This window comes from Ailuropoda melanoleuca, chromosome 15 (genome assembly GCF_002007445.2).
Source record: "Ailuropoda melanoleuca isolate Jingjing chromosome 15, ASM200744v2, whole genome shotgun sequence".
Classification (NCBI taxonomy): domain Eukaryota; kingdom Metazoa; phylum Chordata; class Mammalia; order Carnivora; family Ursidae; genus Ailuropoda; species Ailuropoda melanoleuca.
The window spans coordinates 91152173-91167790 of record NC_048232.1 but is presented as its reverse complement, the minus strand read 5'-3'; the positions used below and the strand labels follow the sequence as shown (position 1 = coordinate 91167790).

Genomic DNA, 15618 nt, shown 5'->3' with positions numbered 1-15618 from the left:
ATCCCGGGCCAGCTATAGCTACAGGGCAGGCCCATTCAGAGTCTGGAGGGCAGCTGCTCCTGGACCCTTGCCAATAAGACTCACGTTCCTATCAGGCTTTTAAGGCTCAGATATAAATGTGGGATCAAGCCTGTGACCCCCAGGACTATCTGGGGCCCGAGAGGCAGGTCCTTGTGGCTGTCATCGTCCCACTCACTGTCCTGTTGCTCTTAGGTGTTCCGGTTTCCCGTGCAGGACTGTCTGAACTATCCCACCTGCGAACAGTGCCACAGCTCACAGGACCCCTACTGCGGCTGGTGCGTCGTTGAGGGACGGTGAGTGCCTGCGACTCCAGGGGTCTCGGCCCTGTCCCGGGGGGCCTGGGAGTATGGCTGACTGGTGCCAGGACTGAGGCCACCCCCTGCCCCTGTAGATGCACCAGGAGGGCCGAGTGCTCACGGGCTGAGGAGAGCGGCCACTGGCTGTGGAGCCGGGACGAGTCCTGTGTAGCCATCACCGGGGCCCAGCCCCAGAACATGAGCCGACGGGCCCAGGGGGAGGTGCGTGGTGGGGGGCGGGCAGGGGCCGGGTGTTGGGCAGAGGTGGGGCTCCTGCTGGCCTAGGGCTCTTGGGTCGATGAGGAGACCCGTGGCGTCTTCTCTCTCTCTGGCCTGGGCTCTGGTGCTGAGCCTGAGAACGGGGAGCCTTTCCTTTGTCGGGTTCTCCTGGCCCTTGTGACCTGGGGAGGCGCCATTCCAGAGTTGCTGGGGTACCCGCAAAGGGTCCTGTTCCCAGTGCGACGGAGTCTTTTCCGTGGGGTCAGCTCGTGCACACACAGCGGTGCCGGGAACAGGACAGCGGGCATGTGCCCCGCCAGAGGACCTGGTGTGAGCTGCGCGCCCTTCGCCAGGTGCAGCTGACTGTCAGCCCGCTCCCAGCCCTGAGTGAGGAGGATGAACTGCTGTGCCTCTTCGGTGACTCGCCGGCACACCCTGCCCGTGTGGAGGGGGATGCCGTCATCTGCAACTCCCCACGCACCATTCCTAACACACCACCAGGCCAGGGTGAGGCCCCACGCGGCTGCTGCGTGGGCCCCTGTGGTCCCAGGGGTGCAGGCCGCGCGGAGACAGCACCTGCGCGGGCGGATCAAGAAGGAGGCCCACAGGCGGCTCTGATTCGGGCCCCCCGAGCCCTGGGTGCGGGGGCCACGTCCTGCTGCAGCCACGGGGTGGCTGGCTTTGGGCTTCGCTGTCCAGCTGCCCAGCCCTGTCCAGCTCGACTGTGGTCAGGAGGGTGGCTTGCTGGTGACGGCAGGGCTGGCAGGTGCTCTGCCCCAGACGCTGAGGAACCATGACCCTCAGTGCCTGTAGGGACAGAGACGGTCCGGGAGCACAGAGCAGGGAGCCGGCACTGAGTGCTAGCGGGCCCGGCTGAGCCCAGTGCAGGTCACAGACCAGGGGTGTCCACCCTGGGCCCGCAGAGCTAGAGTGGGGTGAGGATTTGGCTCCGGAGGCCCGGTGCCCCCTCCGCCCTGCCCCCACCACGCCAGCCTTGCCCGGTGTTCTGAGGCCCCTGCCTGATGCTGTGCTGACCTCCGTCTGCAGACCACGTGGCTGTAAACATCCAGCTGTTCTTCCGACGTGGCAGCATCTCCCTCACCTCCCACCTGTACCCCTTCTATGACTGCCGGGAGGCCATGAGCCTGGCGCAGAACCTGCCGTGAGTGTCTTGCTGGTCCACTGTGCCCACTGCCCAGCACCCGCTGTAGGCGCCGCGCTCCTCACCACCCTGTCCCGCAGGTGCATCTCCTGTGCAAGCAACCGCTGGACCTGCCAGTGGGACCTGCGATACCACGAGTGTCGGGAGGCTTCCCCCAACCCGGAGGATGGCATTGTCCGCGCCCACATGGTGAGGGGCTGTGAGCACCGTGCGGGAGCTGGGCTGTCTGGCCGTGGCCGGGCAGCCCTTGACCGGCCTTCTTCTCTCCAGGAGGACAGCTGCCCCCAGTTCCTGAACCCCAGCCCACTGGTCATCCCCATGAACCACGAGACGGACATCACCTTCCAGGGCAAGAACCTGGACACGGTGAAGGTAGCAGGGGCTTGTGGGGTGCTGGCCTGGGGGTAGGGCCTGCCCAATGCAGATATGCCTGGGGGTAGGGCCGGCAGGGGCCACGGGGGCTGGTGCAGTGTCCACGGGGCTCCTTCAGGGCCATTTTCCTGCAAAACTCAAGTCCAAGTGCCTGGGGCGCTTTCGAGCTTCCCCTGGCTCGGGACCCAGCACATGGGGGAGGTGCTCTGCGTATATTTGGGGACAGAAGGCAGCAAAGAGGCCAGTGGAATGTGGGGGCATTTGAATGGGCTTTGAGAACACAGGCAGAGAGCAGGGGACAAGCAGATTGAGTGGCTGGGCAACTGGGATGCTACCTGGTGAGGCGGGAGCAGGGCCATGCTTCAGGGTTGACCGTGACGGGTATGTCTGGGAGCAGCTGGTGATCGGTTGGGGTGGGAGTGCCAACTGATGGTGTGGGGCACAGAGAGGGTTCCGGGAGGGCAGGATGGGAAGCCTGTCTGGGGTGTCCTGACCACACTGCCTTGCAGGGCTCCTCTTTGCACGTGGGCAGTGACCTGCTCAAGTTTGAGGAGCCAGTGAGCACACAGGAACCGGGAACCTTCTTCTTTCGGACCCCAAAGGTGCGGCTCGCAGGGCAGGCAGGCCAGGCTGCTGGATCCCGAGGAAGGGCCTTGGGGGCGGGGGTGGGGGTGCAGATGTCTGTGTGTCCTGCCGCCTTCCTGGAATCAAAGTGATCCTTTGTGTGTCTGAGGCTCCGGCTTCCTGCCACCTGGAGGCCTCCCCCTGCTGCCCCTCGGCTGTGGGGGGGCTACATGGGCCAAACCCAAGGGTGGGATCAGGGAGTACGATGTGTCTCTTGGTGTCCCCCCAGCTGTCCCATGACGCCAACGAGACATTGCCTTTGCACCTGTACGTCAAGTCCTATGACAAGAACGTCGACAGCAAGCTCCAAGGTGGGTGGGGTGGGCGGCTGGGGCTGGGTGGGGAGCAGGAAGCAGGGTGGCCCCGCTGACTGCCGGCCTCTTCCTCCACAGTGACCCTCTACAACTGCTCCTTTGGCCGTAGCGACTGCAGCCTGTGCCTGGCGGCTGACCCCGCGTACAAGTGCGTGTGGTGTGCGGGGCAGAGCGGGTGTGTGTACGAGGCGCTTTGCAGCAACACCACCTCCGAGTGCCCGCCACCCGTCATCACCAGGGTGAGCCCTTGTACCTGCCTGGGGGGAGGGACTCCGGCCTGGCCGCTGCCCCCATGCACCCCCACCGGTCTAAGCCGCTGGGTCACCTGGACTCTGCCAATTCCAGATCCATCCCGAGACGGGCCCGCTGGGCGGGGGCATTCGAATCACCATCGTTGGGTCCAATTTGGGGGTCAGAGCAGAGGACGTCAGGGGCGTCACCGTGGCGGGCCAGAACTGCGTCTTTGAGCCAGAGCGCTATTCCGTGTCCACCCGGTGAGCGGACAGCTCGAAGCCTGGGTTCCATTGGCTGGGCTGGGGGGGCCAGGTGACCGGGTGTATGGAGAAGAAGGGTGGGATCCAGGTAAGTGTGGGTGCCCAGGACTTGCACACCCACAGGTGAGCGTCGTCCTACCTTGTGTGTTAATCACCCAGGATCGTGTGCGCTGTTGAGGCTGCCGAGGGGCCCATCACAGGGGGGATCGTGGTGGACGTCAATGGGAAGCTGGGTCACTCACCACCCCACGTGCAGTTCACCTACCAGGTAAGGGCCTGGCCTCTCGACCCCTGAGGACTGCATGTTGAGTGGGGTGGGGTGGGGTCTCCACACCCTAGCCCTGATGCAAATGCGTCTGTGCTCTTCTAGCAACCCCAGCCCCTCAGCGTGGAACCAAAGCAGGGGCCACAGGCAGGCGGCACCACGCTGACCATCAATGGCGCCCACCTGGACACAGGCTCTGAGGAAGACGTGCGGGTGACCCTCAATGACGTCCCTTGTAAAGTGTGGGTGTCACCTGCGGGCTGGGCTCCTGGCTGGGACCCTGAGTCTGCCCTGGGGGGGGGGCAGTGGGACCCATTGACCCCCTGGCCTGGGGCTGGGGTCGACACTGACTTGCAACTCCCACCCCCAGGACGCAGTTTGGGGCCCAGCTCCAGTGTGTCACTGGCCCGCAGCCGGTTCTGGGGGAGCTGCCCCTGGAGATTTACTACGGGGGCTCCCGGGTGCCCAGCCCTGGTGTTGTCTTCACCTACCGCGAGAACCCAGTGCTGCGGGCCTTCGAACCGCTGCGAAGCTTTGTCAGGTGTGGTGACCTCCCTGTCCCCCCGGGGGCAGCGGTGCCAGCTCGGGGACCCCACACCACACCCACCCCTTTCCCCTGCTTCCCAGGCGTTCTCTGCCCGCTAGGCTGTGACGATGTAGGGCTGGTCCTCCAGAAAACCCCACTGCACCCCCAGATCAGCTTCCTCCTGGAAACCCAGATGGGCAGCCCCCCCACTTCTGACAAGCGATGGCAATGCTCACAGTCCTGTCTCAGAGCTGCATGGATCCCCAAGAGCGGAGTGGGATCAGGGACTCAGGGCCCTCCCCCAGCCCCCAGAATTCGGCTTGCTGAGTCATGCCCACTCAGGCTCTGCCCACCCCTGTCCCCAGTGGTGGCCGTAGCATCAACATCACGGGGCAGGGCTTCAGCCTGATTCAGAGATTCGCCATGGTGGTCATAGCAGAGCCTCTGCAGTCCTGGCAGCGGCGGCGGGAGGCTGGACCTCTGCGGCCCGTGACGGTCAGTGCTGGTGCCGGCAGGGGACACCCAGCTCCAACACGGCCCCCTCGGGAAGTGCGGCGGGAGGGGCGGGCCCTGTGCCCCACGGCCTGATGGCGTGGCCTCGCTCGGCCTGCAGGTCGTGGGCACGGAGTACGTATTCTATAACGACTCCAAGGTCGTGTTCTCGTCCCCGGCGGTCCCTGAGGAGCCCGAAGCCTACAATCTCACGGCACTCATACAGATGGACGGGCACCGGGCCCTGCTCAGGACCGAGGCCGGTGCCTTTGAGTACGTGGCCGACCCCACCTTTGAGAACTTCACGGGGGGTGTCAAGAAGCAGGTCAACAAGCTCATCCATGCCCGGGTGAGGACTGGCCACAGCCCGGGGGGTTAGCAGGGGAGGCAGCGCGAGGGCTGGGCCAAGTCGGCCCCAGTGTCCCTGACGCCCCCCGGCCCCTGATCTTGACCTGCCCCCACCGCAGGGCACCAATCTGAACAAGGCAATGACGCTTCACGAGGCCGAGGCCTTTGTGGGCGCTGAGCGCTGCGTCATGAAGACGCTGACCGAGACGGACCTGTACTGCGAGCCTCCGGAGGTCCAGCCCCCCCCGAAGCGGCGGCAGAAGCGGGACACGACCCATAACCTGCCTGAGTTCATTGTGCGTGTGGCCGCATGGTGCAGGTTGAGCTGGTTGGGGGGGGGCTGCGGCTCTGCACCCGGGGGGAGTGTGCCAGGGCAGGCCAGAGACGGTGAGTTCTCTGATGCAGCCACACCCGTCCTTGCTGAGCCCGCCCACCTTGCAGGTGAAGTTTGGCTCCCGAGAGTGGGTGCTGGGCCGCGTGGAGTACGACACGCGGGTGAGCGACGTGCCTCTCAGCCTCATCCTGCCGCTGGTCATCGTGCCCATGGTGGTGGTCATCGCTGTGTCTGTCTACTGCTACTGGTGAGCCCCTCCCACTCCTGCTTGGTCCCTCTGGCCACACACCCAGCAGGACACAGAGACTCGGAGCCGCCAGGCGGCCTGACCCAGGCCAGGCCCCGTTAACCTCCCTGTGCCCGCAGGAGGAAGAGCCAACAGGCAGAGCGTGAATACGAGAAGATCAAGTCCCAGCTGGAGGGCTTGGAGGAGAGCGTGCGCGACCGTTGCAAGAAGGAGTTCACAGGTAGGATCGCCTGGCAGGGGCAGGCAGGATCCTCGGGCTGCCCAGGCTCCGGGGTCCCCAAGGGCACCTCTTGGGGACTGGAACGCTGGGGAGGACAGCCTTGAAAGACGCTGCATCCGCAGAGGTGGGCGGGGTGGCCAGCGGTTCGTGGCTCACCCTGGCCTCCCCCCAGACCTGATGATCGAGATGGAGGACCAGACCAACGACGTGCACGAGGCGGGCATCCCCGTGCTGGACTACAAGACCTACACCGACCGCGTCTTCTTCCTGCCCTCCAAGGACGGCAACAAGGATGTGATGATCACAGGCAGGCTGGACATCCCGGAGTCGCGGCGGCCTGTGGTGGAACAGGCGCTGTACCAGTTCTCCAACCTGCTCAACAGCAAGTCCTTCCTGGTCACCGTGAGTGGGGCCGGGCCTGTGGGGGGTGCGGCAGGCAGAGCCCGGGCCACAGGCGGGGAAACCAGGCCACGGTGCTCATGCGGTCTTTGGCTGGCGGCCCTTGCAGTTCATCCACACGCTGGAGAGCCAGCGCGAGTTCTCAGCCCGTGCCAAGGTCTACTTTGCGTCCCTGCTGACGGTGGCGCTGCACGGGAAGCTGGAGTATTACACGGACATCATGCGCACACTCTTCCTGGAGCTCATGGAGCAGTACGTGGTGGCCAAGAACCCCAAGCTGATGCTTCGCAGGTGTGTGGGCGCCTGGGTGGTAGGGGCGGGGCCGGGCGGGGCTGATCCCGGTTTGCAGGCAGATGTAGGAGGGGCGGAGGGGCGGAGGGGCGGAGGGGTGGCGGGCGCGGCAGTCTCTGCTGATCCCCTGGCATTAGCACGGGCTGGGGTGGGGTGAAAGATGATGAGTCCAGCACTTGGTCACTCCAGGCTGTGTGTGTGCACTCTGACGGGGGCCCAGGGCCTGAATGGCAGTGCTGTGGGTGCCGGGAGGAGCCAGCTGGGCCCAGGGGCACTGAGGGATCCCTCGGGTGTCACCGCTTTGCTCCTGCAGGTCTGAGACAGTGGTAGAAAGGATGCTGTCCAATTGGATGTCCATCTGCTTGTACCAGTACCTCAAGGTGGGTTCCGGGTGGCCTGGCCAGGGGTGGGGGAGGATTGAGGTGCTCCCCTTGCCCTGCCCCCACACGTCCACCTGCCCGTGGAGCACCTCCAGGTGGGTCCGGCATAGTCAGTGCCGCCATGGCTGAGATGCCCTTTGTTGTCCAGGACAGTGCGGGCGAGCCTCTATATAAGCTTTTCAAGGCCATCAAGCATCAGGTGGAGAAGGGGCCAGTAGACGCTGTGCAGAAGAAGGCCAAATACACCCTCAACGACACGGGGCTGCTGGGGGATGACGTGGAGTATGCGCCCCTGGTGAGCCCTGGGCCGGGGGCCGGGGCAGGGCGTAGAGACTGCTCTCAGTGTCCCCGGGCTGTGGGCCGGCCTCGGTCCCAGAAGCTGGATGCTGTTCATAGACTCATGTGGGCCCAGCTGGGTTCAGCCAGCATTGCATGTGTGTCCTCGGTGTGTCCCGGGCACCTGGTCAGCTGCGCCTCGGGGCCCCAGGCATCCACGTGTGTCTGGTGTTGAGCTGGGGAGGTGGCGTGAGGCTCGTGAAGCCCAGGGCTCAGCCATTCCGTGAGCTACTCTCGTGTCTGTCCTGTTGATCCCGGGCTTGGGGCAGGGCCAGGCCAGGCTGCCCGGCGTGCTCTGGGGGCTCAGAGCCACCCCCACTGCGCCACCGGGGGGTGTGGCCGTGGGGGCCCGAGGCTGCTCCCCCATGGGTGGGCAGTGAGAGCAAGGCCCCCATGCGGGTTCTTCACCCTGTGTCCTCCGGCAGACGGTGAGCGTGATTGTCCAGGATGAAGGGGCCGACGCCGTCCCAGTCAAGGTCCTCAACTGCGACACCATCTCCCAGGTCAAGGAAAAGATCATTGACCAGGTGTACCGTACGCAGCCGTGCTCCCGCTGGCCTAAGGCTGACAGCGTGGTCCTTGGTGAGCAAGGCCCCTGTGTTCCCTGGGGAGGGGTGCCCTCAGAGCCCGGCAGGGCAGGTGGGGTGGAGGGACAGCCAGAGGGAGCTGGGTGCTGCGTGGCCGGGCTCTAGGTGTTGGGCTGTGTCCTTCCAGAGTGGCGTCCTGGGTCAACAGCCCAGATCCTGTCAGACCTGGACCTGACCTCTCAGCGGGAGGGCCGGTGGAAACGCATCAACACCCTGATGCATTACAACGTGAGTGCTGACAGCTGGGCATGGGGAGGGCTGGGCTCCCCGCCTCAAGTTGGGGCGAGGCCCGCCCTCATGACTGCGTGCCCCAGGTCCGCGACGGAGCCACTCTCATCCTGTCCACGGTGGGAGTCTCCCAACAGCCAGAGGACAGCCAGCCGGACCTGCCTGGGGAGCGTGAGTCCATCCCCCACCCTTTTGCCTGTGCGGTGTGGGCTCTGGAGGTCCGTGTGGACCAGTGCCCGCCCTGTGCTGCCACGGCGGGGCGGGGGCTACTGAGCTCTAGCCCTTGTCCTTCAGTGCCCTCCCCCCACCGCAGGCCACGCCCTCCTGGAGGAGGAGAACCGTGTGTGGCACCTGGTGCGGCCGACGGACGAGGTGGACGAGGGCAGGTCCAAGCGGGGCAGCGTGAAGGAGAAGGAGCGCACCAAGGCCATCACGGAGATCTACTTGACCCGCCTGCTCTCCGTCAAGGTGGGCCGCGGTGCGCGTGGGCGCTCCCGCCGGGCCGGGGCAGCGCCCGCCAGGCTGTGCTGAGCCCTCCCCCCACCCCGCAGGGCACGCTGCAGCAGTTCGTGGACAACTTCTTCCAGAGCGTGCTGGCGCCCGGGCACGCGGTGCCGCCGGCCGTGAAGTATTTCTTCGACTTCCTGGACGAGCAGGCGGAGAAGCACGACATTAAGGACGAGGACACCATCCACATCTGGAAGACCAACAGGTGGGGGCTCCCCCGTCCTGCCGCCCACCCCGCCCCGGGGCCTCAGCAGCCCCTCACCCCTGTCGCTCTGCCTCAGTTTACCGCTGCGGTTCTGGGTGAACATCCTCAAGAACCCCCATTTCATCTTCGACGTGCACGTTCACGAGGTGGTGGACGCCTCCCTGTCAGTCATCGCGCAGACCTTCATGGACGCCTGCACGCGCACGGAGCACAAGCTGAGCCGCGTGAGTGCGCCCTGCCGGCGGCTCTGCGGGGTGGGGCGCCGGAGGGGTTAACCAGGAGGCGGGGAGGGACTGCGTGGGCTGGTGTCCGTGGGTGTGGGGGTGTGGCCGGGGGAAGCCAGGGCTGTGATGGCGCGAGGAGGTCCCTTTGGGGTGTGGGCTCAGGAGGAAGGCAGGTGGGAAGTCGAGGGCCGGGGCAGAGCCTGGGAACCCCCCCCACCCTCGCTTCATGTGGAACCCACGGAATTGGAAGCCCCCTCCTGTCTGTGGCTAGGCTGGCTCCCCACTTGGGCCTCTGTCTCCCACACATCTTCTTTTCTCTGTCCTGCGGGTGGGTGACTGGCTCTGTCCCCGCAGGACTCTCCCAGCAACAAGCTGCTCTATGCCAAGGAGATCTCCACGTACAAGAAGATGGTGGAGGAGTGAGTGCCCCCCTCGCCCAGCCAGACCCCGGGCGCCCACTCTCGACCCCACCCGGGGGCTCCTGGGTTCTTCCAGCGGGTGACTGGGAGGGGGCCCTGCTGGGCAGCTTCAGGTCCAGCCTCCGGGACCCGCTGCCCCACCCCTCTCCTAGGGCCCCACCCCTGCCCTGACCGTACCCCTGCACCCCTGCAGTTATTACAAGGGGATCAGACAGACAGTGCAGGTCAGCGACCAGGATATGAACACACACTTGGCAGAGATCTCCCGGGTAAGAGGAGCTACGGGGCTGCACCAACTGACCCTCCCCAGAGGGAGCACCCCCACCCTTCCTACAAAGCCCCCTGCTGAGTGCGGCAGAGACTACTGGGGGCGGGGCGGGGGAAGCAGAGGGTGGGGGCAGGTGGACTGGCCCCCGCATGTGAATGCTGTGCCCTGGGGACAGGGTTTGTGAGCAGTGTGTCTGTGTGGATGGGGGAGTATGTCCATCTGTGGCCGTGCCCCATCCCTCCGACATGTCTGGGACCCTTCGTATCTGCCTGCTCCTCTGCCCTGGGTCACACGCGCATCCCCGTCCGCACGCCTGCAGGCACACACAGACTCCCTCAACACCCTCGTGGCCCTGCACCAGCTCTACCAGTACACACAGAAGTACTATGACGAGGTACGGGTGTCCCCCCGGGGGAGGCAGCCCTCGGGCGGTCCCCTTCCCTGGCCTGCAGTCTGACATGGCCCTCCCTCAGATCATCAACGCCCTGGAGGAGGATCCCGCCGCCCAGAAGATGCAGCTGGCCTTCCGCCTCCAGCAGATCGCGGCTGCGCTCGAGAACAAAGTCACAGACCTCTGACCTCTGCCGCCACTGTCTCCGGGCACAGGTGTGTGACACCCCGTGTCAGGCATGGGGCGGCCCCTGGAACTTGAGGCCACAGTGGTGAGGCCCTTACCTTTCACCAGCAAAGGAAGAGCCCCCGGGCGTCCGCGTGTGGCTGCCCGCGGGAGCCCTCGCCTTGGTGCCTGGCGTCTGTAGCCTCTTTCTCCTGAGCAATAGCGCCAGGTGCCCGCCAGCACCAGCCCCTCCAGTAGAACCAGCGTCAGATGTCTGTCACACCTCCAGAGTGATTCGCGAATGTGCCTTACGCCCCTGGCGCTGCGCTGGGTCGCTGGGGGCCGTTGGGCCTCAGCTCCCCGTCCCTGAGCACCAGCAGCCGCCTCAGATATCTGGGTTTGGCCTCTTCGGGTGGGGGGTGAGTTCCTGCAGCCCCCAGGGCCTAGCGCCCAGACTGTGTCTGTCTGCCCCACCGGGACGGGAGGAGTAAAGCGGTACGATGCCTTCCTGACCTCACCTGGCCTGCCCTGTGGGGCGCTGGCACTCTGGGTGGACTCTAAGCCACGGGCCCCACCTCTAAGGTCAAACTGGACGTCAGACGTCGAGGCCCAGGTGGCCAGAGGGACCGCAGCAGACAGGGGTCCTGGTTTGCGCCTGTCAGACAGGCTGTCCTGAAGGCCCAGGTCTGAGGGGTCCGAGCAGCTCTGCCAGGACCACTCTCACCCCCACCCCCTTTTGTAAATCTTGTTAATTGTAAATCAAATACAGCTGTCTTTTTCACTCTGCTGGTTGGCTGGGTTCCTCCTGGGGCGGCCGCAGACTGGCTCTCCTTGCTTGCCGGCCTCCATTCCCAGGCTTCTCCTGCTTAAGATCTTCCTCTGTGGACACTGGCTCAGGTGGGCAGGTGGTTGCTCCGGACCACCAGCGTTGCAATGGGGCAGGGGAATGAGCAGTGGAGTCCACACCCTCCCTGCCCTCCCTGCCTTCCCTGCCCCAGGGCTGGGAGAGGAGGTCTGGAGCTTGGAGAGAGGCTGACGGTGATCCCGGAACAGATTGGCTCCAGACGGGGACTGGGAGGTGGCTGGGGCGGGGAGGTGCCTGGGATTGGGTGGTTCAGGCGCCATCTGGTGGCGAGACATCCCCCGCCTGTCCTCCTTGGGCTGAGTGACTGGCCCTGCCCGCCCCCCTTGGGTGGGTGTGGCGCAGTGCGAGTTTACGGTCTGGACCTTGAGCTCTCAGGGACCGGTGTCCTTTTTCCTAAGGGTGGGGGTACTTCCCAGGCACGGTCCAGCCAGCGCACATTAAATCACTGCTGTATGCAGACCCCACCAGACACTGGCGGGACTCTGGGAGAGAGGGCCCTGTGTCCCCCCTGCTGTGGGGCCATTAGGGTCAGCTCCTTGGTCCCAAGAACAGCTCCAAGATGACTTAGGACATAAGTAAGGCTGAAGGGCTGTGTAACGGAGAGTGAGGGTAACTTTGCCGCTCCCTGAGGGAGGGGGTTGTCTGGGATTCTGGTAATGGGGGCAGGCTCCGGATCCCCGTGTTGCATGCAGGGCTGCAGCATTGAGATGTGCCATCCCACAGCCATCGGGCACATGTACGTGTCCACACACACACAGCAACGACACGTCGGGCCCTTCATTCCATCGATTCACACTGCTGAGGGCCTGCCCCAGAGAGCTTTTGTGCTCCAAGGACACCAACCCAGCGGAAGGGGATTTGGTGGCTCCAGAACCAGGACACGGTGGTGATCCAGCCTCAAATACGGCTGGATCCAGGCGCTCACACGTTTTCAGATTCCGCTTGTCTGAACTGCTTCCCGGCATGTGCTGCTATGTCCTCAGACAGTGGGGATGCTGTTGACAGCCAGCCCAGACTGTCTCCTCCACTTGGGGCATCGTCGTGGCTGGGGATGGGTTAGGCCTTGATCACGACCCACTTGCACGGGGGCAGCCCCACTCAAGCCACATGGAACAGGTGTGGATATCCCCCACAAGGAAGGGGTACTAGGCAACCAACTGACATCCCCCACCCCAGGAAACCCTAAATGACATGGCTATGACCTACACTCAGTTCCCCGAGATTCAGTTGTTCAGAAGCAGGTGGGACACAGTCTGCAAGCACTAAGCTGCAGATGCCTGGGGCAGGGAGGCAGGAACATAGAGGCCTGGCTTCCAGACTGGACCTTCACAAGCCACTCCTGCCGCCCCCCCAAACTGGACAGCCAGGCAAGAGCTGAGTCAGAACCCCTTTACATTCTGTGAAGCTTAGAGGAAGGGCTGCAGGTCCAACAGATGGGGTTACCCCCCTTGGGGGACAGGAGTGTGAAGAGATCCAGGGGGGCTGTCCTTCCATGGGACCAGTGAAGGGTAGAAATTGGGCATGCATGTTGGGGTGCAAGGCGGCGGGGGGAGGGGGGACAGGCCAGCCCCGAGTAGTCAGGATGCGGACAAACAGGGATGACCCACCCTCCTGTTTCCACTTCCCCATTTCCTCCTAATGTGGGGGGCAGGGAGGCAAGGATGGAAGGAAGCCACATACAACCTCAATGACCTTTCTTTCCAGGTTGCAGAAAACAGCCTAAGGCCATACCCTGCTTGCTAAACAGGATGACCCCCCCCCAATCACCTGGCCCCCATGACAGGATCAAAGCAGGGAGTTCATTCTGGCCTCAGGGAGAAGTGCAGCCAGGAGAGCAGCAAGTGGCCAAAAACAGGGTCACCTGGACCAGTGGAAGGGAAAAGTGGACATGGAGACAAGAAGTGGGATCTCGATACTGACTGATACTGACTGCGAATCCCAGGGGAGGGTGGAGGGAGACAGGGATGGGAGTCCTGGGGCCCAGGGCTGGTGTCTGGGGAGGAAGCTCTTCTGCCCGGTTTCCCCACTTGTGTCCCCGGCTCACTCTTGAGGCACTTGCCATCATACACCCCCCCCCACCCGCTGTTCCACACCACCCACTTCTCTAGGCTCTGGCCTCTCTCACCCAGACCACGCAACAGTCATTCTAGACCTGGTGGCCAGGATGGTGTTGGGAACATGTCCAGCAGGGCTCCCCATCAGCCTGAGACAAAAATGAAATCCCTGGGGTGCCTGGGTGGCTCACTCAGCGGGGGGCCTGCCTTTAGCTCAGGTCATGATCCCAGGCTCCCTGCTCTGTGGGGAGTCTGCTTCTCCCCCTGCCTCCTGCTCCTGCTGGCTCTCACACAATCTTTCAAAGAAAAAAAAAATGAGATCCCTGCTGTGGCCCCACCTGGCCCGTCACAACCCTCCAGCCTGGCCACTATCCTCTTCGGTTCCTCGAGTCAAGCTCAGTCCTGGAGAGGCAAGACTGTGGTGGACACTTGGCTCCACCGGTGTCCCCTCAGGGGACTTCCTGACCTGTCCAGCCCTGACTGTGTCCTCTCCCCACCCTAAGCACCACTGGAAACCCCCTGGTTACCCCTCTGCAGTATTACTACCCCGACCCTCCCCAGAAGCCAGCTTGGCCAGGATCTGCCCGCCTCGGGCCAGGTGGGCACTCGGGGGTGAATCAGGGAGGGTCTCCGCTTGGCCTCACTCTCTGAGCCGGGCCTAGAGGCCGGGCCCGGGCTCCCCTCGGGGCGGCACAACCCCACCCCCCGGCCCGGGAGGAAGGGCGGGGTCTGTCGCCATGGGAACCTGCTCCGGGGGTGCGGGGGGGAGGCCCGCCCGCCCAGCGCAAACAAAGGCCGCCGGGTTTCCCGGCCGCGCTGCAGGCGTCCGCAGCCCGCCGCTGGACCAGCCTCCTCCCCGCCATAAGCAGAAGCTCCCGCGACTCCGCACAAAACCCCGCGCGCCTCAGCCGGCCCGGGAAACTCACCGCACGGCGGGGACTCCCGCGGAGGCGAGGACCCGGGCGGCTGCGGGAGGGGACACCGGCGTCCTCACCCTATCACTGCCCGGCCGACACCGGCTCCCAGACGGGAAACTGAGGCTGGGGATGGCTCGGGACTTGGCCGAGGTTGTGCAAGGCTGGCCGGCGCGATTGGGACTCGGCTCACGCCACGGGCCGGGTTCGCTGGCCGGTTGCACTCGCCCGGTACTGCGTTGACACGTTTTATTTTAATTTGGCTGCCAACATTTAAAAATCAGGAGATTTCACATAAAAACTCGGGCTTTAGTTTGTTTGGACGAGGTAGAAGGTCGGGCAACACAGCGCCCGATTGCCCACTTTCCTGGGAGACGGCAGCACCCCCCCCCACCCCGTGCTCTCCCGACAGAGAGAGTCAGGGGGCATCTATCACGGGGGCAACGCTGTCTCCGAACACTTGTCACTTTCAAGTGGGAAGTAAAGATGCGCGGGCCCAGAGCGCGAGACAGATGCTGGGAGGCCGTGTCGCTGGAATGAAGAACATTCCCCCGTCAGTGACAGCAGCCTTCCAGGCTGTGAGAGGACACGAGGAAACGTGTCGTGCGCGGAGGAGGAACTGCGGTTATGTACCAGAGGAGCTCCTCAGTACCTAGGAAAGTCAGGGTGGGCTTCCTGGAAGAGGTGACAGCTGAAGGGGGGACGGATTAGAAGGACGAAAGGTACCAGGAACCAAGAAGGACCCATCTGGGGGATAGCCTTTTATGGGTACAGCACCTCAAAGGTCCCCGGCGCCGCCGCTGTCCCTGGTCCTGACAGGGTTGGTCCCCAGGCCTGACCAGGGAGGGAGGCCGCTATCGGTCCACGGAAGGTTACCAGGTGACGAACCACACCGCCAAAGCCAGAACGGTCTCCAAGGGAGAAGGAAGCCCAGCGAGTCCAGGATCCAGGGCGCGTCTGTCTGTCCACCCCACAGGGGACCTATCCAACCAAGTGTCCAGTTTTTCTATATTGATGAAGAAATCTCTGCCCTGGCTTCTCTGATCTGAGGGAGCAGGTTGGGAGGGGGGTGTCGTGCAGGGCCCGGAGCAGGGGTGGGAGAAGAGGGATGCGTGCACCGGAGGTGCCGGCTCGGGTGCCGGCGAGGAGGGTGCGGGGAGCGGAGGCTGGTGCGAGGCGGCGGCGTCCTGGGTGGGGCGGTGCCCGGCCGAGCACAGAATGCGGGCGGATACTTGGGGAAGTGCGGACCCCAGGAGGCAGAAGCGGGCGGGTCGGCGAGCTGGACACCGGCCGTCCCTCCCCCAGCGCGGGCGCAGCGGCCCCGGCCCCGGCCCCGAGCCGGGGAGGGGACAGCAGGGCTGGTTTTCGCCGGGCCGCCGCCAGGCAGGGGCAGGAAGCCGCGCGTCGGTCCCCGCGCACCACCCACCCCCCGGCCCCGCCCCGCGCCGCCG

The 15618-nt window shown here is 64.6% G+C and overlaps 1 protein-coding gene across 8 annotated transcripts in view; it reads left to right on the top strand.

Moving 5' to 3' along the window:
• The window catches only part of PLXNB2 (plexin B2), a 29047-nt gene extending 17927 nt beyond the window's left edge, over window positions 1-11120 (top strand). For all 8 annotated transcript variants that reach the window (XM_034643795.1, XM_034643790.1, XM_034643792.1 and 5 more), the window contains 32 exons: window positions 214-314; window positions 413-539; window positions 890-1043; window positions 1584-1698; window positions 1779-1887; window positions 1969-2070; window positions 2580-2672; window positions 2924-3005; window positions 3087-3247; window positions 3354-3502; window positions 3662-3770; window positions 3873-4009; window positions 4138-4308; window positions 4659-4788; window positions 4907-5134; window positions 5253-5429; window positions 5575-5714; window positions 5834-5934; window positions 6107-6336; window positions 6443-6624; window positions 6938-7004; window positions 7153-7299; window positions 7766-7922; window positions 8055-8155; window positions 8242-8326; window positions 8469-8623; window positions 8707-8867; window positions 8944-9091; window positions 9446-9510; window positions 9704-9779; window positions 10098-10172; window positions 10252-11120. In XM_034643795.1, coding sequence (XP_034499686.1) covers window positions 214-314; window positions 413-539; window positions 890-1043; window positions 1584-1698; window positions 1779-1887; window positions 1969-2070; window positions 2580-2672; window positions 2924-3005; window positions 3087-3247; window positions 3354-3502; window positions 3662-3770; window positions 3873-4009; window positions 4138-4308; window positions 4659-4788; window positions 4907-5134; window positions 5253-5429; window positions 5575-5714; window positions 5834-5934; window positions 6107-6336; window positions 6443-6624; window positions 6938-7004; window positions 7153-7299; window positions 7766-7922; window positions 8055-8155; window positions 8242-8326; window positions 8469-8623; window positions 8707-8867; window positions 8944-9091; window positions 9446-9510; window positions 9704-9779; window positions 10098-10172; window positions 10252-10356 — 4140 coding nt within the window. In that variant the 3' untranslated portion in view covers window positions 10357-11120. The remainder of the gene's footprint in view (window positions 1-213; window positions 315-412; window positions 540-889; window positions 1044-1583; window positions 1699-1778; window positions 1888-1968; window positions 2071-2579; window positions 2673-2923; window positions 3006-3086; window positions 3248-3353; window positions 3503-3661; window positions 3771-3872; window positions 4010-4137; window positions 4309-4658; window positions 4789-4906; window positions 5135-5252; window positions 5430-5574; window positions 5715-5833; window positions 5935-6106; window positions 6337-6442; window positions 6625-6937; window positions 7005-7152; window positions 7300-7765; window positions 7923-8054; window positions 8156-8241; window positions 8327-8468; window positions 8624-8706; window positions 8868-8943; window positions 9092-9445; window positions 9511-9703; window positions 9780-10097; window positions 10173-10251) is intronic.
• The last annotated feature ends 4498 nt before the right edge of the window (window positions 11121-15618 follow it).